The sequence below is a fragment of the Jaculus jaculus genome, chromosome 12 (assembly GCF_020740685.1).
Source record: "Jaculus jaculus isolate mJacJac1 chromosome 12, mJacJac1.mat.Y.cur, whole genome shotgun sequence".
NCBI classification, from domain to species: Eukaryota; Metazoa; Chordata; class Mammalia; order Rodentia; family Dipodidae; genus Jaculus; species Jaculus jaculus.
In genome coordinates, this window is record NC_059113.1 from 54,209,305 (window position 1) to 54,236,861 (window position 27,557).

The 27,557-nt window shown below is 40.8% G+C and overlaps 1 protein-coding gene across 7 annotated transcripts in view; it reads right to left on the reverse strand.

The window, feature by feature from the left end:
* The window catches only part of Hs3st4 (heparan sulfate-glucosamine 3-sulfotransferase 4), a 443,755-nt gene that overhangs the window by 12,782 nt on the left and 403,416 nt on the right, over positions 1 to 27,557 (reverse strand). The window contains exon 1 of one of the 7 annotated variants that reach the window (XM_045131893.1): positions 5,206 to 5,303. The exons of 5 other annotated variants lie outside the window; for them this stretch is intronic. Coding sequence is in view for 1 of the 2 variants with exons in the window: in XM_045131889.1 (XP_044987824.1) it covers positions 4,613 to 4,665 (53 nt within the window). In the remaining variant the exon portion in view is untranslated. Of the gene's footprint in view, positions 1 to 4,612; positions 4,681 to 5,205; positions 5,304 to 27,557 lie in introns of those variants that run through there. One more of the 7 variants, XM_045131889.1, reaches the window with a different exon arrangement.

The following is a 27,557-nucleotide window of genomic DNA, read 5'->3' on the forward strand; positions in this document are numbered from 1 at the left end:
AGCTCTGGATGAAGTTTTCCAGGACTGTGAGTAGCCTAGCTGGAGGGGTGGATTTGGAATACCAGGCTTGTTGCTAGTTAGAATTATCAGACTTGGAGACTTTTCACTGACTAGAGTAGTTGGGGTTGGAACTACGGAGTTTGCTGTTTGCCCTGTTTAAATCCCATATTAGTTGACTATTTCTTTGCTATGCCCAGTGCCATCTTTTGCAGTGTGAATGTTTATTCTGTGCCATTATGGGTTTTGGGAGGAAGTTTTGGTATTAAGGTTCAGTTGAAAGACCTTGGACTATGAAGATGTGTGAACATCATTGGGAATGATAAAAAATATGAGGACTTTTAAAGTTAGACTGAATGCATTGCATTTTATATCATGTATGGGTATCAGTTTATGGGGGACAGGGTTGGAATATGGTGGCTTGATTTAGGTGTCCCCCATAAACTAAGGTGTTCGAAATGCTAGGTTCCCAGCTGATGGGGATTTGGGAATTAACGCTCCCTGGAGTGACTGTATTATTGGGGGTGGGCTTATCAGTGTTATAGGCAGTTTCCCCTTGCTAGTGTTTGTCACACTCTCCTGTTGTTCTTGTCCAACTTATGTTGGCCAGGGGGTGATGTCCCCACTATGCAGTTGCCATCATTTTCTCTGGCATCATGGAGCTTCCCCTCAGGCCTGTAAGCCAAAATAAACCTCTTTTTTTTTCTCACAAGCTGCTCTTGGTTGGATGATTTCTACCAGCAATGTGAACCCGAATGCAACACCATTGCTGTAACAAAACTGCCTAGACTTGAGTCTATACTGTGTCTTTTACTGCAGGTAAAGTAGTGTGCAAGTTACTTAACCTCTCTGTGCCCAGATAACCTTATCTATACAATAGAACAATGGCCACAATACCTATTGCATAGGGTTGTTTTAAAACTGATTGAGTTCATGTGTATGCACTGTATTCAGCTTCTTTTGTATTACTGTAATGAAATAGCCAAAGCTGGGATGCTTATAAAGAAAAGATACTTATTTACACTTATATTCTTAAAGGTTCATGGTTGAGGGACAGCATTTGGTGATGATGGTGGCCTTCTGGCTGTCAGAATCCAAACATGGTGCAGGGCATTTGTCATGATTTGCATCTGAAACGTCTTCTACTGGTTCATATATGAAAGCTTGTTCCTTAGCTGGTGGCACTATTCTGGGAGGGTAAGGAACCTTTAGGAGAAAAGGTCAAGCTTGTGGAAGTAGATCACTGGGACAGGTCTCTGAGAGGCGCTAGCTTCAGTCTCACTCTCAGCTTCCTAATTCACCATGATGTGAGGAGCCTCTGTCACATGCTCTTGACATCCTGAACTCTACCTGCATTTGCTACCAGCATGTATGGAAAATCTCTGAAACCGTGAACCAAGATAAATCATTCCTCCTCTATTTCTGTCAGGTTATTTGTCAAAGAAACACAAAGATAACTAAGATAAAATCACATAATTCAAGACAAGGAGAACAAAAGTCCTCATGTTTTTATGTTTCAACACATGAACTCAAACTATATTCAAAACACAGCAGCCAGTATGCCTGCCACACAATATGTAGATTTGTTATCATTATTGCTACAAATTTGTCATACTACTGAGATAATCTTCAGCATTCCAGAAGCTGTATCTCTAGGCTTGGAAGGATGAATATATGGGCTTGCTGAAGACGGTAACCTGGATGTAGGAAAGCTGACTCTGAGGATGGGAAACTGTGCTGAGTGTCTGAAGATTTGTAGCTAAATGTGGTTCCGAGGAGGGAGGCAGCAAAACCCCATATGACCACATGAAACACACAATCTTTCTCTACTTCCTGGGCAGTTTCACAAGGTGTCAGAAGTGGCTCTGAATAATAACCAGTTAAATACATCTGCCCAAACTATTCATATTGGGTTTCCAATATGAATTAGAATATAAGAATCTTTCTTGAAATGCAAGAGCCAGCAGTAAATCTTACACTACCACCAGTTAGCCAGCATCCATCTGAAGTTGGAAGCTATCATTGGAAATTAAAATAATTCTTTCAGGTCTCAGGGGGCAGATGTTACATTTAGGGTTGTACCAGGCAGATGAGTAAGGCAACCAAGAGTTAAGGAATTTGAGGATGCTGTGAGTGTTTGAGCCCTGGGCTATAGTCATATCTCAGCTGGGTGAAGAGTGAAGGAGTTCAGGATTGAACTTATGGACAGGAAAACTGTGAGAAACTGAAAGGGTTAGACATCTTGATGTTGGCATTGGACATAAAGGGTTAGCTGTCTTTCTGGTGGAACTGAAGAAAAAATTAAATATCATGATTTTTTCTTCTAAAACAAGAATAATACAGATGAATGTCTAAAGATAGCATCATAAATGAATAATACAAATGTTCAAGACATTACTGGAATCAACAACCATAAAAAGATGGGATAGAGTCTGATAATGCATTCTGCTTTGAGAAGAGAACTACTTCTAAGAATATATCCAAGTGTCTAGAACCACAGTGGATGGAAATTATCTCAAAGGATCAAAAGTTGAGAACATCACCTGACCCATGAGGCAGCTTCCTCTTCCTCTGCAGCCAGGGATGCCGTAGTGATAAATAATTGAAAAGAGAAGGAACCTTTCTAGGCTCATGCATCTCTGTGTAAGGTGGACTTACAGCTTTCAAAAGCAGGACACTGAGGTCTTTACACTTTCTCAAAAACTGATGATATTATCTCCCCTTTAACAGTCAGGGACTGATCACACAAAGTCCTCATCCATGTTCTTGGGTCAAGCCTCAGACACTTGTGTATTTTGAGGCATGGCTAATCTTCTGTGAAGCTCAAAAAAAGGTTTAACCATCATGAGTCCTAGATGATACAGAAATGTCATAGTTTGTTAGAGAGTGTTGGAAACTTTCTCCATCTCTCTGTGTTTCTGTCTCTGTCTTTCTCTCCTCTCCATCACAAACACAAATAGATTGACATTGTTGTCTTTTATATTTTCATGATGATATCTAAGGTTTGGAACTTGTTTCCAAAGCCCACTGCTGCCCTCCTCATTTTCAGAGAGGCACACATCTTGGGACAGATGTTCTAGGCTCTATCTCTGAAGGGCACTTGTTCTGAGAAACTTGTTTGTAAGCCTCAATTCATCATTTGTAGAATAGGGATATTGTATCTCCTATCCATGTACAAGAAAGAGGTCAGGTGTCCTGGCCAGAGCAAGTGTCTGAGAATTCTCCCACCTCTGTTGTCACTGCTAGTGTAATGGGGCACACACTAGCTGTAAACAATTCTATCTGTTGAGTGAGGAATGGAAAGACAAGTTCTGAATTAATAGAAGTGGTACTAGCGGCCTCACATATATAGAGAGAAAAATTTGTAGAAGCCCACAACCATACATGCAGAGAGGGAAATTCATAGAAAACCACATCCATATATAAAGAGAAATTCATAGAAGCCCATATTTCCAATACCCAGTCTTAAAGGGCCAAACAGAATTAGTTTGGAATATATGAGTAGTAGTTTTGTTGTTGTTGTTGTTGTTTTGTTTTTTTTCTCTTTGCTACTCTAAGATCCTAAGCATTTGCAAAGCTTCATTGCTGGGCATGGCTTGGCTACTAAATAGGGCCCATGCTTCACGCTGCACTAATGGTAAACATTGCTTTTGTTTTTTCTCGGTCATCCTTGGCCTTACCCAATGTGCCTAATTGTCTTGTCTTTAACATTAACAGACAACCATATGACAGATGCTAGCTTTTCAGAATCATTCTATTTAGAAGGCACATATGGACAGAAAGCAACTAAATATTCAACAATCCTTTAAACTGCATTTGTGACTGAGTCATCATTGAATCTACACTTTTGAAAGGCTGCTGTGTGTTTGTGCTTGTGTATACACACATGTATGTATGTTTATGAGATTGCCACTGATTTTCTTTATACTCAGTGGTTACTGTCTATAGGAATGAAGTGTCCCTTGTAATAATTCTCAAGTTCATAGGTAAAAAAGCATGGGTTTAAAATCTAAGCCATCTCCTGCTGACAACCTAAGGCTCCATCAGTGTCCCCTTGACAGTAACTCTTTCTAGCCCTTTGTTTACCATCACACCTTCTCACTGCAAGGCTTCTAAGATAACACATTCCTTAATTATGGAACACACTTAACCTGCCCCTCACTGAGGGTTCTAGAGGGGATACAGTTAGGACAACTGGATCCCTGAAGGTAAAAAAGGCAGGAAAATTTGCACTGCTTAGAAATCAAAGACAATCTGACATTTTATCTCTTGTCTAGTTCCCTAGACCTGTTTTTATTTATTTACTTATTACAAACTATTAGGATCCCTACTAGGAGGGAAGTCTTTCATAGGATTTAAACATTGTGATTGGTCAAGTTCACCTCCTGAAACTTGGTGCCAGAGGTAGCTTCTTCCTGAGACAGTCCCTGGCCCTAACCAACCAGCTGGCCCTCTGATTCATCTGAGCCAGAAGACAGCCCACCCCCATAAGGTCATAAACACCTTTGCAAGGGGAAGGCCGGTTCTCTGATCACTTGGGAACTTCCAGCTTTGGGTAAGTTTTTCCCTCTGGTGGGCCTGAGCTGGCTGGGCCCAGGCCCCCGAGAGCCCTTACTTTCTACATGGGTTCTTTATCCCCTCCAACTCCCCACATGGCATGAGCTCCATGAATTTTCTTTTCTTTTTCCATGTTTTTTACCATGTCCTCCATGTAGAATCTCTAGTCATGTAGGTGCCTTTCCTTGGCTCTGTACTTCCTGCAATAAATATAACAATTCAATAATTATCCTACTCAGTCTTTTGTATTCAATTCATTGATTACGATTAAAAGCAAACCTATGGTTTGGGGTGCAAGGAATTTCCTGAATACCTAGCACCCCAATACAGTTCTATCTGGAATATATCTTTCTGATGCCTTTATTCATGTACATTCAAGAATATCTGAACCCCACCACCAGTTTCTCTAGGTTATTTTAGTGTATTTTCTTTCCTCAGGCTCAGTGTTTCAAAGGGCAGGTGCAACAATTAAATGACAATTAAGGAGGTGCCAGGGTTGTCTGCACAAACACCCTGTGCTCACAGTTTAGCAGACATGACAGAAAAGGCTCCTCTTGGGAAGCTACTCCAGGGTTTCCACCTCGAACCTTCCCAGCTGTGTGTCAGCACATCATTGCCTTGCGTATACTGTCAGCCCTCGTTGCGTCTCACCTGCAAGCTACCGATGCTCCCAGTCCTGTTTGCTGTTGCTGCACTTGCCTCCGTCACACTGATGCATGTCTAAGTCCTCTACCCTTGAGTGGTACAGGCCATCGCATATCTCAGCTTCCTGGGGATGAAGATGTGGAAGTTTGTGAAGGCAACTCCCACCCTGCCAGGTTTCCCTTCAGGTCTTGCTTCTTCTTCGGCTTCACTTTACTTTATCCACTTATTTGATAGTTAAGTAAGGGTATGGAAAGATGCCCAAGAGAATGGTAAAGCAGACTTTCAGGTATCTGTGAGGGCATTGCTCAAAGATGATGAACCAACAAAGAAAACCTGTCCTGAAATGTGATTAATACCACCCTACAAGCAGATGGATGACATCTAGGTGGAAGAAAGAGGAAGACCCACTAATGACTACCACACTGTGAGCTGCTGCGTCTGTCCTCACTCCCTGCCATCATGCACTGGAAGCTCTGAACCCATGAGCCTAAATAATCCTTCCTTCCTTTGTTGCTCTTGTTCTTGTTTATGGAAAGCTGATCTCATGCTATAGTCCTGGCTAGCCTCAAAGTCTGATCCACCTGCCTCAGCCTCCCAAGTACTGGGATTGCACCATACCTGACTAATCTTTTCACTTTTTAAGTTCTCAGGTATTTGTTATAGTGATGAAAACTGATGAATACAGCCTGCCTTTATATGCCTGTATAGCCCCATATTCTTTCTCTAAATCAATCACTCATGCTAATTTACTTAACATTTTATTTTTATGTATTTATTTGAGAGAGAGAGAGAGAGAGAGAGAGAAAGCACACATCAGGGCCTCTAGTCACTGGTAATGAACTCCAGAGGTTTGTGCTACCATGCGTATCTGGCTTATGTGGGTACTGGGGAGTTGAACATGGGTCCTTAGACTTTGCAGGCAAGTGCCTTAACTGCTAGGCTATCTTTCCAGTCCTCTTATGCTAACTTTACATATTAATGAGTTTCAGTACAACAATTTGATGTGTGTGTGTGTGTTTTATGTGACAAGACAATCAGGGCAGTTACTATTTCCACCCATGGAGGTTCCACTGGTTGACCCTTTGCAGCAACCCTCCCTCGGTTTCTTCTCTCCCTGGGTGAGCATCCCTCAAGCTGCTGAAGCTGCCTAGGACCTTGACTCTGCCATCACTCTGTAAAAGACTAGGAAAACCACTCAAATGCTTCAAAGCCCTGTTTCCTCATCAGACAAAATGGGCATCGTGAGCAAGATGAAGTGCCAAGCATGTTTCATGAGGATCACTGAGCACTTACTGGTATCTGCAAGGAAGAAACTGCTCAGTGCAAATGAAATTACCATTGCTATTACATATAAAGCCTTTGTCTTCATTGTGTGTCCTCAGAGAATGTCACTTTAAGACTTCTGATGGTGAGGTCATGCGATTTGTACCCCTTTGGATCCTTAAAATGAATTAGGCTTAACTTATTTGTGTTTCTTTCCTTGTGGTTTAAGGCCCCTAGCCAGTGAGACAGGGAGCATTCAGTGAAGGCACCCGATTGTGAAGGTGTTGCTGCTAAGTCATGCCTGTCTATGGAAACCTGTAAAATAAGTCAAGCAAGATGGAAGCACCCATCCATATGAATGACAGGCATGAATACCATATTGCCCAGCTCTGGAGTTTGGTTGTAAATGAGTCATAGTATTGCAGTGAATTCCTATACTGTACAGGGTGAATGCAGCTCACAAGCCCCTTCTCTCACATTTGGTTAGGACAGCAGGGAAAGCTCTTCTACAAAGTGCCTTGGCAAGAGCCTGATATATTGCCCTTGAGCTATTTCCTTCAGAAAGTTGCATCTCCAAATCAAGAGCTCTTGCCTTAATGATGTAAAATACAATCATAAATTAATTACAGCATCATACTGTGTCTGTATTTAGACCTGACTTTCACAGCTTGGGGTGCATGAAATACTAAACAGTTTTTAAAGCCAATCAATCTGATCATATAACAGATGCAGGGATGACAGCTAGACAAAGAGATCAGTGCACACCTGGGGAGATGTACAATAGTATGCGCACACAGTACATTATACAGAATCTTATACTTCCTGATATCAGTTGCCTGTAGCCTCTCTCTCCCCACAGTTAGATGCTCCTCCTATTCTTTTAAAATATGTTTTTATGAGAGAAGAGAGAGACAGAAAGAGAGAGAGAGAGAGAGAGAAAGCACCACCAGAGCCTACTGCAAAAAATTCAGAAACATGAGCCACTTTGTGTGTCTGCCTTTACATGGGTCCTGTAGAATCAAACCCAGTGCAGCAAACCAAGACAATAGCTTCAACTATTCAGTATCCCCTCCTGCTGTTCTTGTTCTCAGCTCAAACATTGCCTCTTCAGAAAGCAACCAACCCATAAGCATGTATAAGGTCCTGGCTTCTATTCCCAACACTGACCACTCCCTGCCCCACAAAAATATGGTACCAAATTTCTGTGCTATCTTTAATCTTCCTACTTGATAGCCTCTTAACCTCTTGATGTTCTAGGGTTTGTTTTTTTTTTTTTTTTTTTTTTTAGTTTGTTTGTTTGTTTTTTTGAGGTAGGGTCTCACTGTAGCTCAGGCTGACCTGGAATTCACTATGTAGTCTCAAGGTAGCCTCGAACACACGGCGATCCTCCTACCTCTGCCTCCCAAGTGCTGAGATTAAAGGCGTGTGCCACCAATCCTGGCTAATGATGCTTTACTTTTTATATGTTTAATTGCATATTGACAATATCAACAAATTTTCCATGGAACACTATTATGATGAGAATAAAGTCAGCAAATATGCATCAAGTCTACATGATAAGCCTACCTGATTACTAGAGGATTTTATAGTAATATCGCTCTTATGATTCGACCCTTTCAATAACCCATACATAAAAATAAAATTTCAAACCCTTCCTTATAGTCTACATCTTAGTTACCTTCACCTTTCTATGACAAAAAAATCCATTTAAAGGGCTTATTTCAGATAATAGATACAGGTTATAGTCAATTATGGGAGGAAGGCATGGGGCAGGAGCTTGAAGCAAGTCACTATGGTGAGGGAGCAACAAGTGATGAATGCTGCTGCTCAGCCAGCTTTCACCTTTTTATTCATCCCGGGGTCCCAGCCCATGGAGTGGTGCTGCCCACAGTTAGGGTGTCTTCTCACCTCAATTAACTTAATCAAAATATTCCTGCACAGATGACTCTAGTTGACAATAAATATAAACAGTCACAAAGATCCTACATGGTATGTTTGTTTTTTTATCTCAAACCCCAGCCTATCAAAGTCCCAGTATCACTGGCCTCTCTGTCCCCAAATAGTCCAAATTCTTTCCTTTGTAGAAGAGCTTTCAGGTAACATGGACATTTTTCTCCTTTCTTTTCCTTCCTTCTCTCCTTCCTTTCTTTTCTCTTTCTTTCTTCTTGTCTTCTTTCTTTCTCTCTCTCTTTTCCTTCCTTCTTTCCTTCCTTCCTTCTTTCCTTCCTTCCAGTACTCATTATGTAGCCCAGGGTAGCCTTTAAACTCATGGCAACATACTTGCCTCAGCTACCAAGTGTTGGGGGTTACAAACAACTACCAATATGCCCAGCTGGCATTGGATTTTTCATTATTATGGTATATTCTTCCCTAGATTTATATATAGGATAGGCTGACATCTTAGCATTCAGGATTGACATTAAACATCTGAACATTTGCTGTCCATTATGGAAGCCACTAGACACATGTAACTTTTTAAAATTAAATTAACTACAATCAAATAAATCAATTTCTCAGCTATAGCAACCACAGTCCATGTGCCCAAAAGTACAAAGAGCTACTGGCTACTGTCCTGGAGGTGCTGCTGTAGGATATTTCCATCACCACTGAACATTTTACTAGATGGTACCAGTCTGGACCATTCACTGTTTTGTTTTGTTTTTTGAACATCTATATACTAGTTAAATGTATTCCCTAAGAGAAACTCTTACTGGTCATTATACCCCAAACAGCAAAATCTCCAAGTTAATCTTTGTCCCATTACGCTATCTTCTTTATCACATATTATGATATTGGTAAGAGCTAAAATTAATTAAATATTGATATTTAATTACTTATTTATTTAAATATTAATTAAATATTTAATATATTTAGATAAATAAACATTATAATATTTAATTCTATAATATGTATTATAATATATTATATGTAATATAATATATTATATAATATTAAATATCTTTAAAATATATATTTAATTAAATATTAAATATTGACTTAATAAAATAAATATCACACTGATTCCATCCCATTTGGAAAAATGCTTAAAAACGGAATCATTTTTCTTATTCATTGCTTCATTTCTATTATCAAGGATAAAGTGCTAACTCATAACATGAAACCTCATAGATAAATCATAGACAGAGAACAGCATCTCACATATAAAGCCCGGAACATCATAGTGAAGGTATGAACTTCATAGATTAAACATGAACTTTACAGGTAAAGCATTACCACCATACACAAAACATGAACTTCATAGATAATACTTAGAACTTCATAGATATCTAAAGCATGGACATCAAAGATGAAGTTTGAACATCATAGAAAAAGCATAAATATTTAAATAATGAATGCTATACATGAAACATGAACATCATGGATGAAGCATGGACATCACAGATGAACCATGGACATCACAGATAAAGTGTGGACATCATAGATGAAGCATGGACATCACAGATAAAGTGTGGACATCATAGATGAAGTGTGGACATGACAGATAAAGAGTGCACATCACAGATGAACCATAGACATCACAGATAAAGTTTGAACAATACAGATAAAGCATGGACATCATAGATGAAGTGTGGACATCACAGATGAAATATGGTACTTCATAGGTGAAGCATGGTACTTCATAGGTGCTTATTAAATGAGCAAATGGATGACAATAATAAATGAATATGCACTTTCACATCTACGCATACATGCTTACCTACATATTCACTCTTTCCATAAACCCAAGATGCCAGAAGCAAACAAGGGAGGCCCAGCAAGGCCCTAGTTAGTGGCATGTATTACCCCTTCTCTTGGCTCTCAGGCAGCGAGAAGGCAGGAGACATTGAAGATAGTTCACTGAAATGCTGATGCATATTCTAAACTCTGCCCAAGGAAGCTAACTAGCTAGATTTTGCAATGTGTGTGGAACATGGAATAATCTTTCCCCTTTGGTAAAACTCACTGGAGGAAGGAATGAGGCTGGACTTTTAACTGAAGACCAACTCTAGATTCCAGGCGAGAGGTCAGGTTACAGGTCAAGGGTCAATTGAAAGACTGGGAACACATGAAACTTCAGTATAAGGCTTATCCGGCTTCCTCCTGAAAGTCATCCATCTTGTTGGAGATTGTTCTTTAAAGAAAAACCAAGTTGAACTTTGTCATTTGTGACCTTGGGGGATGTTGTCTATATTTCCAAGTCCTCAGGCATATTCATCCCGAAGTCACCATGCCAGTGATCTCGGCTCTTGCAGCCCACTAGAATTCCCTACCACAGAGGATTCTGATTCAGTTGGTACTGGACACTGGCATTTCCTAAAAAAATCTCTTTGGGTATTCTAATATGCAGCTAAGATTTAGAAATATTTCACTATATCAAATTCTCTGAAAGACAAGATAATTTCTTGTTATTTCATGAGTGGCATGATAGATGGGTGGACACAGCTGGACAAGTAGACAACAGAGTGACTAGCTCGTCCTGATAACATCAAATATATCTCAATCTCTGACCACACTCCATTCATGGGACATCCAAAAATATTTATGCTAGCTAGTTCAAGGTAGGGTTTCACTCAAGCTCAGGCTGATCTGGAATTCACTATGCAGTCTCAGGGTCGCCTCAAACTCATGGTGATCCTCCTCCCTGCTGCTGGGCTTAAAGGCATGCACCACCATGCCCAGCTCTAAATATTTTCTTTAAATATGTTTCATTCTTATTTGGTCAAGTACACCTGCCTAAAACAGAAGTTGTACATCCATACTTGAGAATAGGATAATTGCAATTCCTATAACAGTGACAGACCTGAAGACATTCCCAATTATCCCACTGTTGTTACTTCATGTTCCTTTAAATCCCCCTCTATGTCAGTGTAGAATAGACTGGAGATTTGATTCTAACCAGTAGGATTTGGAAGTGGGAATGTAAAGTTACTGCCATCAGTCATTAAGTAAGATTACAACTTCCATCTTGCTATCACACTTCCTAGCATCTCCCTGGCTGGCTTTAATAAAGCAATTTACCACCTGGAGAGGTCCATTTGCCAAGGAACTCAGGACAGACTGGCCAATACCCAACAAGAAGCTAAAGTCCTTGTTAGTAATCTAAACTGCAGATCCTTCTCCATTTATGTTTCAGACACACAAACTTTGCCAACCCCTTGATCAGAGTCTTGTGAGAGACCATGAAACAGAACCACAGAAAGTGTGAGGACATGAATGAGTTTAGTTTTTAGTTCTATAAGCAAATTACTCAAATAATTATGATTTTATAAAAACAAAACAAAGTAACTACAAAGTAATATCTAATATCTTTGCTTATCCCAAAATTTGAGCCTGATATTCCCTTTTTGATGTTAGGTATTTAAAACCTACCATCACCAAAAGGAGACTTTTTCTTTTGAATTGAGTGAAATCCCTTAAAAAAAAAAATTAGACAGGAATTTTCTCTCCCCATTTCTGCCCAGTTACATGGCTCTTTTCTTTAATTCCTATGCCTAATCATAGGCATTCAATGTTTTGGGTACATGCATACTCTCTGGCATTGAGAGATATATCTCACTTGGGTTTGGAATCTGCAAGCACTTAGGTACCCTAGCAGATGGATCCTAGCCATAATAGGTGGTATCCACCTGAAGACCTGTCACCTGGGCAATGATCTCTTTCTCAACAGTATGACATTCCAGTTCTCTCCCAAGGTGGAAACCCATGTCAACACTACTACCTTCTCTGAGGTTTCACATACTTCATTGGATGTCTCAAGCTAAGGAGGCCAAAGAGGGATATATAAAAAGTCAGCCTTTTTTTTTTTCATTCTTGCTCTGAAATCTATCAATGATACTTGTGCCATCTGTGTAAAGAAAGCTCCATGTATGGGAACGTCTTCATAGTAGCCATGCCTTGGCCATGATCCTCCAAATGCATTGTTCCCACATCTGCCCATGTCCGCTCACTGTGGCCCTGGCAAGGCAAGAATTCACTTTGTCCAAAGGATCACTGGGAAAAGGGAACAGCCCCTGCCGATCTCTCATCTGGTATCAGTTCAGTCTGCCATTTTAGATGGCCTCTTGTCAAGTCCTGTGGACATGGCCCAAGAAGCTTCTCTAACTCCTGGTGAATAAAATATTCCTTTTATAGATCAGAGCAGTTGACCTAGTACATAAGATAACAGATACTATTGCATCTTTGGAGAGCTGCTTCTCACCTCCTACATCAAGTGCCACATATATCAGTGGCCAGAGAAACTGTTCCTTTGCACTACACTCACAGATGAGCAGTCCTTCAAAGAGACATGTGTTTGACATAAACCTTGCTGTGGAAGCCAATACCTCCATTTCTGTGCACTTCCCTAACAAAAGAACTTAGTCTCTCATCTGTGTATATGTCTAATGTGTGTATAGGTCTGTGATGTTTAACACATAATATTGTTTTTGGTGTGTGCATGTGGGGGTAATATTTATATAAACATCATAATAGTCTATATTGCATTCTAAATCTTGGATTTCTATTCTGTTATATTTCTTGAGATCTTTCCAAATCAGTGCACATCTCATATTTAAACACAGGTTGCATTATAGTATTATGCAAACCATTGTCTACCTAGTCATTCCCCCAAAGAGGATCCTTTGCTTTGCATTAATTTTTCTTTTTTAATATTTTTTACTTTTATTTATTTATTTGACACAGAGAGATATACAGAAATAGGCAGGAGGAGAAACAGAGAAAATGGGCATACCAGGTCCTCCGGCCACTGTAAAGGAACTCCAGACGCATGAGCCCCAATGTGCATCTGGCTTATTGGGTTCCAGGGAGTCAAAACTGGGTCCTTAGGCTTGACAGGCAAATGCCTTAACCGTTAAGCCATCTTTCCAGCCTCATTAATTTTTTCATTATGATACATGAGGCTAACGTGAGTTACTTCTTTTTATACTGGTTAGTACTTCCTTATGGTAGGCATAGAGAGTTGAGTTCCTGGGCCATGGGGATTCATTTACTGAAGGCTTTAACAGGTAAGGCAAAACACTATGCTAATATGACAGACTGAACCCCCTTTCACAGATAGGTCTCTTCACTTGTCCTTAATGACTTTGAACCTACTTATTTCTACCATTCTGTTGGCTGGTTGCTATCATTTAGCTCAAATATCTTATTTTCCCTGATCAGTTGGATGCCTCCCTGCTCAGGCTCCTTCTGTCTGTGGTGTTAACCCTTGACCCTCACACTACATAGCACATATACATCTCTTTGTCTTCACTGCTAGACTGCATGTTTCATGGGAAAGGGGCCAAAGTACACTCTTGAGAAAAGTTGGCATGATTGGGGCAGATTAACCCCCTGCTTCTTTCCAGATGCTATGACATGCTTTTGCCAGGAGCTCCTGAGCCACCAGCAGCACTTGGAACAGGTGGAGCTTTGTGGGAGCTTTGGGCATTGACAAATATTGATGTGAAAATTATTATATGTGGAAGTAATGTAGTTTTGTGCCACTGTGTAGGAAGAGGAAAGAAATAAGATTCAAAGGAAGGGATGCCAGCAAGAATAAATATCAGAACCTGGCTAAACTCCCTAGCGAAGAGCCTTGTGTTCTGAGACTTGCTCCCACTGGCACTCTGCATCTGAGCCTCTTGGAACTTATTGACATTTTCTAGATACACCAGACTTTGTCATGGTTGTAATTTGCATGTGATACTCCAGCTTCATGCAATGCCTTTCCCTTCCTGTCTACTGGTTGAGCCAGTTCCTGCTTTCAACATTCTTGATCCCAAACTCCTTTGTACACCTCTAAATACACACACACACACACACACACACACACACACACACACACACGCCTTAATACATCATTAGGTGTATATATATATACATATATATATATACACATACATATGTATATGTGTATATATAATATACATATATTTATATGTATATATATATGTATGTATATATACACATACCTATATACTACATTCCATATAAACAAACATCTATATGTGTATACAACACACACATATATATGCATACATATGCTATCCTTCCATATCCATGAGCGGTTCTTCCCAGGGACCCCATGGATTAAATACCTTATATAAAGTATTCACAAATTACTTACCCACATCCTTGTGTATATTTTATTTTTAATATTTTTATTTATTTATTTGCAAGCAGAGAAAGAAAGAGAGAGAGAGGAGAATATGGGTGCCAGGATCTCATGCCACTGAAAGTGAACTGCAGACTCATGCACCAGGCTTTACACTGGGCACTAGGGAATCAAACCAATGTCATCAAGCTTTACAACTAAGTGCCTTTAAGTGCTGAACTATCTCTCCAGGCCCTTGTATATATTTTAAATAATTTCTAGATTGCTAGTAATATTTAATGATATTCAAATACTATGAAAATAGTTGTAATATTATACTATTTCAGGAATAAAGTGACAAGAAATAAAAGTATTTGTTCAATATAGACAAGTTTTTTCAAATATTTTTGAAATATGCTTGATTGAGTTTGTGGTTACAAAGCCTTCATATATGGAGGGTCAGCTATACAACACACACTCACACATACATGCACACATGCACATATCCAGCACCCAAATTAAAAATTATGAAGACTGCTGAACTATCTCATGTAATGACAGGTGTCATGTCACAGGCTGGAAAGTGGAGGAGGAGAAGAAGGGAGAATGGAAGGGAAAGTGAGAAAGCAAGGTTTGGGCATTCTAAAGAACTTCACATTGGCAATTAAGTATTTTGCCTAGAATGGCCTTCATCATTCCTAACTAACCAAACCCAGTCACATCACCCACCCACCCACCCACTAGGGACTGAAAAATCTGAGAGATGGCGCAGCTCGGGGGGGGGGGGGGAACTGTCTGAAAATAAATAAACATACTGCTCTTCTGAGCACATTGTTCATCATCCTCTCATGTGTACAGATCATATGTTATATTTTAAACAACATACTGCTTAGCTTTGTTGCTTTTGAAAACTGGCATAATATTCTATGAGTCTTCTGTAGACTTTTAAAAAATAAACAATAATTTTTGTGAGTATTATTTTTCTTGTTGCATTTGGTTTTAGTTAATGCATTTTCTCTGCTTCCAAACAGTCTGTTGTGTGAATTCAATTGATTCATTTATACATCTTTTCTGGTGATGGACATGGCATAGTTTCTTCACTTTTGATGCTATGTAAATTCATGCTCATGTCTTCTGATGTACCAGGGCTAGAGTTGATATAGGGTACTTCGCAAACACTGGAAATATTTGTGTTTACAAGAAAATGACAGTCCGCTATACAAAGTTCTTGAAGCAAATTATACTCCCTCCAGATGTGCTGAAAGTCATTGTGGTGGTTTGAATCAGATGTTTCCCACAAACTCATATATATGTGTTCTGAATGCTTGGTTCCCAGCTGATGGCAATTTTGGAGGTGGTTCTTTGCTGGAGAAGGTGTGTTGTTGGGGGTGAGTTGAGTTTTGGAGTGCTATGCTCAGCTCCCCCTTGTCAAAGTTTAACTCACTCTCCTGCTGCTATTTTCCATCTGCTGTGGCAGAGATGATGTCCAGCCTCTGCTCATGCCATGATTTCCCCTGCCATCATGAAGCTTCCCCTTGAGAATGTAAGCCAAAATAAATCCTTTCTTCCCATTAGCTGATTTTGCTTGGACATTTTGTCCCAGCAACAAGGTCTGTTTTCCTTTTTATGGCTTAATCTGTGCTATTATCTTGAGTTCTTTTGAATTCAATATCTCTTGAAAGACATTGGTTTATTGGTGCTTTGTGTCTCCCCCAAGGTGGTATGTCTGTACACATGTATTTGTTCTTTGACCCAGTTTTTTGTTTCCCTCTGTCCCTGTTGATTGGTAAGCGTTCTCTGTGTAGTTTTGGTACTATTCCTTCCTCGTTCCCATAGATTACAGATGCTGTCTCCCAAATTGTAGCTTAATGTGTCACTTAATGCCTATATGTCTTTGACAGTCAGAAGTATTAATATTACAGTATTTCAACTTATCAGTCTTATAGCTAGAACACTTGTTTATTTAGAAATCATTTCCAATGTAGGAATAAACACATACACACATACACATACTCATACATGCACACACATGCACAAATACACAAAATCCATTCACACAGACTAAAGAAAGTGAAGGAACAAACTATGTCCCTCTAGGAGAAACCTGGTGTACATAGGGGAAATAGTGCTAAGTACTGAGGCAGAAGGAGGTAGATGTGGTGAGAGATGACAATAGAGGCAGACACAGCAGGATATTTGATCAAAGAGGAGAGGCCAGATGCTGAAGTGCTCTTCTGAGTACGATGAGGAATTTACAAAAGTTTTCTAGCAGAGAACAAATTGTTAATGATCTGAATTGTAACATCCAAGAATCACCTTAACAGATGTACTGGGAATTGTACAGGGAAACTCACTGAAAAGTGATTGGATGGAACTACAGTGATATGATGGCAGGGGTCATCCTCATCAGGAGATTCTGGACCTATTCACATGCCTCATGGACATCCAAAGGCTAACAAAGCAGTAAGAATATGAGTTGGGAAAGGTGAGCTGTAGACTTATTTGGGCATTGGCAGCATATACAAATCATGTGCAATTAAGTATGTACAGGATGAGAAAGGGTGCAAGGACCGAGCCTTTGGCACCTCTGTATTGATTGTCTGATTCTATGGTCATCCTGGTGCAGCAGGTGGCTTCGTATGGATAGAACATTTCTCCCCCAGCTGTTCACCATTTCCCCATCCCAGGTATCCCATCAAGGAACCAGTGTGTGCCTGCTTGCTCCCACGCTTCTCTATCTCCACCCCTAGATGAATTACTAGCTCTAGTAAATGTTTGCTCTGGCTCATAAATGCATAATGCCTACCACACAAACCTCAACTGCCTGTAATCGAGGCTCACACACATGCAGAAAAAAATGTGAGCTTGGAAGATATAAATGAAGCTGTCACCCGAAGTTGCTGCAGGAAACAGGGCCACTGAAATGGAAATTGTATCTTGCATTTACTACCTAAACAGCCTGCCGCCCTTTGCCACTGCCTCCCTGGAAGGCAGAGGGAATTAGCTGTAAATATTTTACAGCTGGTAATTTGCCTGAGCGAGACTGCACTGAATGAGCACAAGTGTCTTCTCTTTCTAGGGTTATTTGAGATGTCACCTTCCTGCCTTCATCCCCCACTTAATGCAGCCCTCAATATGTTGATGTCTTTGTATCCTGGGTTATTCTGTGTCTCTGTGATAGATTGGGGTGGACCCTTTTATTTTAATTCATGATAATGATTAATTGTGAGCTGATTTCTGTGAACAAGAAATACTTTAATCCCCTTTGTTGGGAAGGAAGTTCCTGATTCCAATTTTACCAAAAAAAAATTAAGCTTAGATTATAGCCCAACCAAAATTACCAAATTATATGTTGCCAGGCTGGGGTTTGAGGCAGAATTATCTTAACTGCAAACACCAAAAAGAGGAGGAGTAGCAAAGGAGAGTTGCTGAGACATGAGCAATGTCCTCTAGGAATGTCCACGCTAGGGGCTTATGAGGCTTCAAGGTGGAAATGCTGAAGAGACAGTTGGATGTATAAAACTAGCATTGACAGATCTATATTAAGAGAGAAAGAAAATGGAAATCATCATATAAATAAAGTCCTTGAAAAAATGAGTAGAGAAAATGGCTGAGCACTGAGTCCTGGCCTGTTCAGGAAGAGCCTTGGCTGATGGCACTTCCCAAGACTGCATCCATAGGCCTTTTATGAAGTGGCTCTCGCACAGAGACTCATTGTCTGCTCACCAATAGGCAGCAGTTAATTAATCTCTGGGCTCTTGTCCTTTTGCCAGCCATGCAAATCATGAACAGCAGACACAGTATACTGTCAATCTGCAGAGGGTAGAAGTTAGAAGTTAGGATACATTTGTGGCAGGGGGATCTAGAATGCAGGGATTACAGTAAGGTAGGGTGTCCCTGAAAATCTTCAATAGGCTTTGTGGCACTGCTTCCTCTGAATGGAAACATTCCCTCCTCCACAGGGTAGGAGAGGCATAAAACTCAGGAAATAAACACAATTACAAGACACAGGAAGGTCATAAAGCCTAGGAAGCTCAGCGAGTTTCAAGATTCATAGGGTCACTCTGCAGGATTAGAAAAGCAGTAAACAATTGCTGGCTGACCTGTGAGGGGAGGAGGCTCTCCATTTACGGAGCTGCCTGCAGACTGTATAGGAAGCTCCAGGAATGTAGCTTTTGTGAGGAGTCAACCATGTTGGGTGGGCTTTTAGATTATGCAGTGGCCTTTGAGTCATCCATTCTTCTGTAAATGGCCCCTCACCTATGTTCCGGTAAGTAACTACAATAAACTCAAGTGTGCGCTAAGCTATTGTTGGGTGGAATTGTTTCTTTAGTCTGTCCCCCAGTTCCCTGTCTGGGGAAAATAGTAACACTGCAGTAGGTAATGCTGAGTTCTAAAAAAGACTAAGTAAGGTTAATTGACCTAAACCCATTTTCTCCTAATGAGTAATTCATCTAGGGGATTCAGCCATTGATGTAGATGCTTTTATTTATTAATTATTTATTTGCAAGAAGAGAAGGAGAATATGAATGAGGAATTCTGAATGAGTGCACCCAGGACTCTTGTTATTGCATATGAACTCCAGATGCATGTGACACTTTGTGCATCTGGCATTTTGTGGGTAATGGGGATCTTAGTCCAGGCTATAATATATTTGCAAACAAATGCCTTTAGTCACTGAGCCATCTCTCCAGCCTCTAGTTCTTTCCAGGTTGCTCTTAAAAACATTTTATAGAATCAGGCATGGTGGCACATGCCTTTAATTCCAGCACTCAGGAAACTGAGATAGGAGGATTGCTATGAGTTCAAGGCCAGCCTGAGTGTATATAGTGAATTCCAGGTCATTCTGGGCTATAGACAGAGTCTCCCTCAACAAACAAAAAACAATAAAACAAAATGATATAGTATTTTGGGAATAAAAACATATTTTAAGAGCATTCCAGCCTAGCATTTTATTTCTAACACATATATACACTTATTTGTCAAATCCGTACATTCTATGAAAGATGGGCTTTTTTTGCACTGGTACCCTATATTTTATCTGCTTTTAAAATCTTTTCTTCTTTTTATTTGCATGTGTATGTGTGTTTGTGTGTGTGTGTGTATGTGTGTGTGTAGGTGCACATACACATATGTGCACATGAGTATGGAGATCCAAGGATGATCATTCTCCACCTTACAAGTCAAGACAGGCTCTCACCTCAGCCCATACCTCACTGATTCAGTCTGGCTAGCCAGCTGGTCCTGAAAATCCCCTGTCAATGCCTCCCAAGATCTGGCATTGCAGGTGTATGCAGTCATGTCTAACATTTATGTGGGTACTGGGGATCTGGACTCAAGTCCTCACACTTGCATAACAAATGCTCCAGCTGAACCATCCCCTCAGCCCCTACTTTAAAAATCTTAAGTAGATTTAAGTGTTGTTGATTCATTATTTACGTATGCTTTTTTTTTTTTTTCTTTTTGGTTTTTTGAGAGGTAGGGTTTCACTGTAGCCCAGGCTGACCTGAAATTCACTATGCAGTCTCAGGGTGGCCTCAAACTCACAGCAGTTCTTCTACCTCAGCTTCCTGAATGCTGTAATTAAAGGCATGGGCCACCATACCCAGCTGAATATTTATGCAATTAAAAAGCTGTGTATTCCATGCTGGGGGCCAAACCCAGGGCATTGGGGATCCTCAGCAGTGCTTTACCACAGAGCTACACCCCAAATCGAAATAAATTCCTATTATTCTCCTCCATCTGACATGGACAGAAAATGTGCCTAGTCAGTGGTAAATGTTTTCTTTCACTTTTACACTGGTTTTCAGAAACGAAATTCACAGTGTATGTGAAGCATTGTAGAACACCAAACTGCAAACTATATGGTCACTGTCTGAAGTTATCACTGAGCAAGTTACTGTTGGATTAATTGTGCTGGGTGGATTTTGATTAACTGTGTAACAAAAATTTCATTTATTGGGATCAAATGACATAGCTGGATTCCTTTGAGGAGATAATGCAAATCTTCTTACAGTTATCAGAGTGCACAGATAAGAGTGCCTTAACCCTCAAGCCAGCATGCTTTCTGTCCATTCTAGGAGGCTTACCATAAGCATATTCGACACACATTTGGTATTTGGTATCCTTAAACAGGTTTTTTTTTTTTTTTTGCCTATTTTATGAACTCCTGAGTCAAATATTTTTCATCCTTAGAGAATAATTATAATTCCTTGAGAAGAAACTTGAGTTGGAGTCCCATGGGCCCATACTTGAACCAGATCCAACAACTGATTAGTTGTTTCAGTGCTGTGGCCTCTTGTAATTTGCTTAATGACTTGGACCTTGGTTTCCTCAAGGGGAACGGTGATAATAATGCCTCCTTTGCCCCACTGTGGAAAGGATCAAATAAGGAAATTCTATAAAGTGTTCATTCTGACTGCCAGAGGGCAGACTAGCTGCTCTTCCAAGCCATGCCCATTGGATATGGAACTAGACTACATTTCTTACAGTCCCTTGGAGTTGAGCATAGTCATGTGACTGAATTCTAGCCAAATGACTATGAGCCGCAGTGAAGATCTGCACCCCAGACTTTCCCATATAAACTCTTGATCTTGTATATTCCTTGCACTTCTACATGGTGGATGTTTGCACCAGAACAATCTTGGAACTTGATGTTCAAAATGTCAGAGCCTCTGTTATATTGGGTTCCTGGATCATTGTGTGGAACATACTTTCTTTTTCTTGTCCAATAACCAGTGGCTCCCCTGACTATGCATGAAGAATAAACTCTTTTTTTTTTTTTTTTTTCTTAAGTGCTGGTTGTTGAAACCAGGACATTGTGCATGCTAAGCCAGGGCACTACCATTGACATTCTCTCCCCTAGATTAAAACATACACAATAACAACAACAATAAAGCCACTTTGATATTCAGTAAGTGCTAAATAAATGTTTCCTCTCACCTTCACACTCAATAAAAATCAGCAAATGAGCTGAGACCTAACATACAAGAGAGGTGGCCGGTAAACTAGTACATGGCAATTGTTGGGAGAAGTCTAGTTAGAGACCCAGGCCCAGAACATAAAACATGGATGCCAACCTGCTACGGTGAGACTCCCATCTGATTCAAGATGAAAATAAAGAATAGCTGCCTGACTCATCCTTCTGAATTTTTCCTGGTCTTTTTGTCCCAAAGAAGGGAACTTTTCTGAGTCTGCCCACTCTTCTGGGCCTCAACTAGTCAAGACCTTTCCGATACATTTGAACTGAGCCATGAGGCTCATCCCAATTGTATCCCTGATTTATAAAAAGACTGGATACAAGTTTCCACATGGTTTTCCCCCAGAATTCCCTCTATATAGACCCCTCCCAGCTGTCAAGACAAAAGAACTTGAGAGTGGAGAGCGTCTGGCTTGGGAGTCCTGAGTCCATCCAGCAACCAGAGCGGCATCATTGGCTCTCAATCCTAATATCTTCAAGATCATAAAAGGGATAATGAGTTTTAAGCAATCCACAGAACAACTATTTCAGGAAGTGTTTTCTTCTGCTTTGTTTGTTACCATGGGAGGGAATAGATAGGACGAAAAAGTTAACATCTTGGGAGAAAAATAGGAGAGAGGAAGGAAATGACAGGAATTCCCTAGGTGTTTCCCTACAGCCCCACTGAGAATTCAAAGGACGTTTGAGACCCTGAAGGACTAATAATCAGTGTCCCAGCAGGGAGAAATATCAGAAACAGGTATCCTGGGTGATGGTGATAAATCCTGCTGAGCTGAGACAAGGGGATTTACAGAGTGTTGTTATTATTATTGTTTTTAATTTCAGGCTTTCAAGTAACATGACCCCTGTTAGGATGAATGTTTGTTGAGTTGACCTCCCACCTCCAGTGAGCCACTTTCTGTATAAGAGTGCTTGCAGGTGGGGTAGACTTTGAATTATAAACCTTGTTTTTTTCTTATGTCTTTGGAAGAAGGGAACCAGTATCAAAAACAAGTGCATTTGCAGAGCAACTCATGTTATTATAGTACAGCTGTATTGTTTATAAGGAGAATAAAACTCTAAAACAGACTTCCAAAGGAGCTAGAAAGGATATTAGAAGAGGGGGAAATCAGTAGGGTCTGGTAGAGCACACCTTTAATCCCAGCACATAGGAGGCAAAGGTAGGAGGATTGCTGTGAGTTTGAGGCGAGCCTGAGACTACATAGTGAATGCGTGGTCAGCCTGGATTAGAGAGAGACCCTATGTTAAGAAGGAAAGAAGGACGGAAGGAAAGAAATAAAGATGAAAAAAGGAAAGGAAAAGAAGAGAAAAAATCATGGAGAGACTACAAGAGAAAGAGAAATATAAGACTGGTTCCTTGTTTATCAAAGGAAAAATCTAATAAAAAAGTTAAACGGGCAGAAGTATGCATTGCCTCCCCATCTGTTCACCCATCATACATAGGTGCAATATGTAAGTGTACAATGTACTGGGGAATGTTAGCAGGACTCCTCCAGGTAAGAAGTGAAGACTCTGACTCTCATTACACGCAGCTAACATGATTTCTTTTATTTTGTGTGCAGGTAGATGGGTGTGTTGTATGCTCACATAAGGTATGCATGAATGTAGAGGTGCCTCTGGAGGTCAGAGGACAACCTCAGGTGTCAGCCACATCTATCTCTTTTGAGAGAGGATGCCTCATTGGCCTGGAGCTCCTGGTGAGTTAGAAAGCTCCAGGGATCTGTCTGTCTCTGCTTTCATAGCTCAGGGGTGGCAGATGTGTGCCACCATGCCTGCCATGTATGTGGGTACTGGAGACCAAACTCAGGACCTCATGCTTGTGACTGAGCCATCTCCCAATCCCAAGATAACTCTATGCTTCCTTTTTCCCATTTGTTGAAATGCACTTATTTCCCAAGTGTTTACCATCTTTCAGGTCCAAGACACTGGGGTGACAGGCAGTGTCTGGCCTCAAGGAAGACACACTCCAGCTGTCTCATAGTTATAATGGTACAGATCATGAAATCATGCAAATGGCACCACAAAAAGAGGACAAGGAAGTTACAGGCTTGAGCTAGGGACTCGATGGAGATAAGGGAGACTAGGCTGGCCAGTAATGATCATAATGTGGTGACTCACATTTAAACTGAGGTCTAGAGGAAGGAAAACCTACCCCAAGACAAACCAAAGGAAGCAACATTTTAGATATAAGGAACAATGCTTGTTTGGGACTTAATCCAAGAATATAAAAAGTAGTCAAGGGGCTGGGGAGATGGCTTGGCAATTAAGGTGCTTGCTGCCTGCAAAGCCTAAGGACCAGGTTTGATTCCCCAGTTCCCATGTAATCCAAATGCACATGGTGGCAAATGCATCCGAAGTTCATTTGCAGTGGTTAGAGGCCCTGGTGTGCCCATTCTCTCTCTCTCTCTCTCCCCCCCTCTCTGTGTGTCTTTCTCCTCTCTCTCCAATAAATAAACAAAATATCTTTAAAAGTAGCCAAGTAGAAACATAACCAACAAGGAGGCTTTGACATGCAGCAGGGGGGTGGAGAGAGCATAGGAGTTTAGATTTTATTAGAAGGACTTTGAGGGATGATGTAAAGTGGGCCAATTTCTTCCACTCTCCTCCATGTTCCTATGGGGGGAGATGAAAGAGAGAATGGAAATGAAAACTTGGTAGCCACTTATCAGAAAATTATGTAAATTTGGACCGGGGGGATGTTTGCAGAGGACATGTGGAGGAGTGGGTGGGTTCCAGACACACATTGGGATTAGAAGGATAGGTTGACAGCCTGTATGTGAACAGTGAGGTGACACGGGCAGTGATGACAGCAGCTTGGCTCTGGGCTATCATAAGTGAGCAGGTGGTGCTGCCATTAGCAGAGCCGGGGACAACTGTGAAGCTCGGCTCCCTCATCTCCAGCCTCTGAGCCTGGCTGAATTAGAGAAGCACCACACCATTGCCCATCTGCAAAATGGGGACAATAATAGCTTCCTTGACTGCTTTATCAGAACATAGTCCTATTAAAAGGATCTCATGAGATAATGTGATCACAATGAAACTGCTAATGAAGGAGTTACTAGAAGAAGAAAAATCTCTTTATGATGCAGGTGGCAACTCAATGGAATTTCTCTGAGGCTTGTAATAATAATTCCAGTTCAGTTGAAGGAATGTTGCAAAGCATGAAAAATAATGCAATGGGACTAATTTTCATAATGCAGAGTGGAAATTATTTCATTAGTATAGTTGCTCAAGAATTCATAGCAGGTGTAAGGAGAGGGATAAATGACTGGCTCAAACATACCACCACAGGTCCTTTGTCCCAGAAATCAGGACAACTAAGCAAGGCCTCTTTAGAAGGTCCAGAGAACTGAGAAGGTACCAACTCATGAGCATAGATTTGGAGGGGGCATCCTAGAGGGCCCTCAACAGGACTTATGACAGAATTTTTCAATACACCCATGCTTTGTGACCTAGAAGTAAACATTCAATGTTGAGTAATCACACCTATTCCACATAGAAATGGAACTAATAATGGCTTCCTGGTATCATTCTGTGAGAACTGGGGATGGGAAGAGCCTCTCTCCAAGTAGCCATTGGCTCCTCTGACATTGCAGAAAGGCCTTCTCACTACTGAAACAGGGTAGCTCCTGCATCCTTCTTCATATTTATTTTCTAGACACATGCCATCATTAATGGGCTAACACAGTTGTTTATCTGCTGTACTTCTAATGCACTAGAATCTATGCTACATGAAGACAAGGATTGTTATCTTCCCTGCTCAATTCCTAGGACCAAAAACATCACAAATATTCTTCAGCAAATATCTATTGGATGGTGGACACGTAAGAGTAAATTTGTTTCTCATGTGTGTGAAGATGGCAGGTGTTCCATCCTGCTGGCTTTTCTGCTCTGACAGTAAGAGCAACCCTTATGCCAGCCAGCTCTTCCCACATCTGGCCTTAATCTGAAGGTCTGAGTACAAAGATGGAAGTCTCATTACCTGGGTTCAAAGTCCAGCTCTGCCATATATCTGCTGCTTACCTGGAGAGGCTAATGACCCACCTTCAGCCTCCATCTACCAATCTGTAAAAACAGGCTATCTGTGAGGCTGAGGCTTCTATAGCTATAGACAATGATCCCCAAGTGCTGATTTTGGCACAATCCTACCATGATTCCTTCCCTTTAGTATCTTGTGCCTTTCTATCTCAGATCTCTGCAGCACCCGTTAGTCTGAACCATACCTGCAAGTGTCCTTAAACAGCACTAACCCTCACAGTGTGTCTCAATAATTAGGTATATTGACTCTCTCTCTTGTCCTGGAAGTTTAAAGAAAAACTGTTCAGGTTTGGTAGATTGGCACTCTGATGGATTTCATTCAGGGGAGAAGCTTATGAGGAGAAAAGTGATTTTGCCATTTTGAAGAACATGGGGATACCAAAGCCTGGAAGGAAAAGAGAGAGCTGGGGTAAGCTGTGGTTTTGAGGAACAAAATGAGGTGTCCATTCATACATATTTTAGTGGGAGAAGAAGTTACATACAGTGTGACCAGCAGTATGGCAGGAGCCATAGAGGAGCAGGGTAAGGGATCAGGGCACTGGATAGGACCCAAGGCCATAATTAGGTGGTCTTGGGGACCCTGGCAACAGAGGGCTGGCCTTGCTTTCCTAGTTGGTCATTGGGGTCCCAGGCAGTAACCAGTCTCCTAAGGTGACTACATCCATGTTCTAACACTTTTCTCTGCTGTTAGTCATTCCGGCCATCTCTACCTCCACATCTATCCATCATTCATACATCAAAACTTCTATGTGTCTGTCCTGCCCATTTACTTATTTGTTCAATAAACATTACTTGGCACTGACTGTATGCATGACCTCATGCCATAACCTAGAGCCAGAAATGCCTACACAGCAGTGCTTCCTCTGCAGGATTAGAGCCAAGGCAAAAGGAGCCTCTAACCTGCCAGGTCTGATGGATCATCACATGGTGACACCTTGAGGCAGTGGAAGACTCAGAATCAGGCACTCATTGTGCACCTGGAGCAGTTCTCTTAGCTAGTGAGAGTTCCCATTGGGTCAAATTCACCTCACACTTATCTGTAACACAAACAGTCCTGGGATATCTGCAGGGAAGCTCTTGTGGCTATTTCTTTGTCTATGCATGTAAAATCCTAACCAGTCAGAGTTGGCACTAAAGACTCATGAACATAGATGTCTTAGGAGCTGAGTTGCAGAAGATTCACAATAGCATGCCCCTTGCTTAGTTCATTATGGCTTCATTGTTCTTCCTACACAATGGTGTTGGGAGTATGTAGACAGACTGGAGCCTGTTTTTCAGATTTTCCACAATGCCTCTTAGCCTGTGCTGCTCTGCCACTTTTAGTGATGTGATCCTTCATGCAATCCTTTTAATGACCCTTTTGCAGAATTTCACCCAATATAACAACTTCAAGCTATAGATGCCCCCATACCTATAGCCATATTCAGGATAAAGTCAGTACATAATAAATGTTTCTTAATAAACCAATTTTTGAAAATTTTGCTTCCTCAATATCACTTGTATTTTGAACCATTGCTCTGAATTCCCTAGAGGTGAAGTCTTTGGTGTAAAGTAGGCATACAATAAATGCTAGTTTCTCCATTCTGCCCATCCTAAATACTCACGTTGTTGCAAAGACAGAATCTATCAGGGATTTTCTGGCCCTTTGTACCATGTACCTGAACTTTCTATTGCTGGCTGCATTGTGGAGTTTGTCCAGGATATGCTATTTTCCCCTGTATCTTCCTCTGTGCTTCAGAGTTTATCCTTTGCCTGGAAGTCTAAAGGAGGTGGGCTAGAAGGAGGAAAGAGCATCATGGTGTATCAATTGTGTCATGAAACCAGTGTGCAAGGCCATGAATGGTGAATCACAATAACCAATAATACCTTGGAATGGAAAGGAACAGGTGGCCAAATTATCTGTCACTTAAAAAAAATGTATTTGTGGATCTAATTAGTCAAGACTTATACACAATTGAGTAATTTTTATGTGCCAAATTCTATGCTAGATATTTTTAATATACCTGT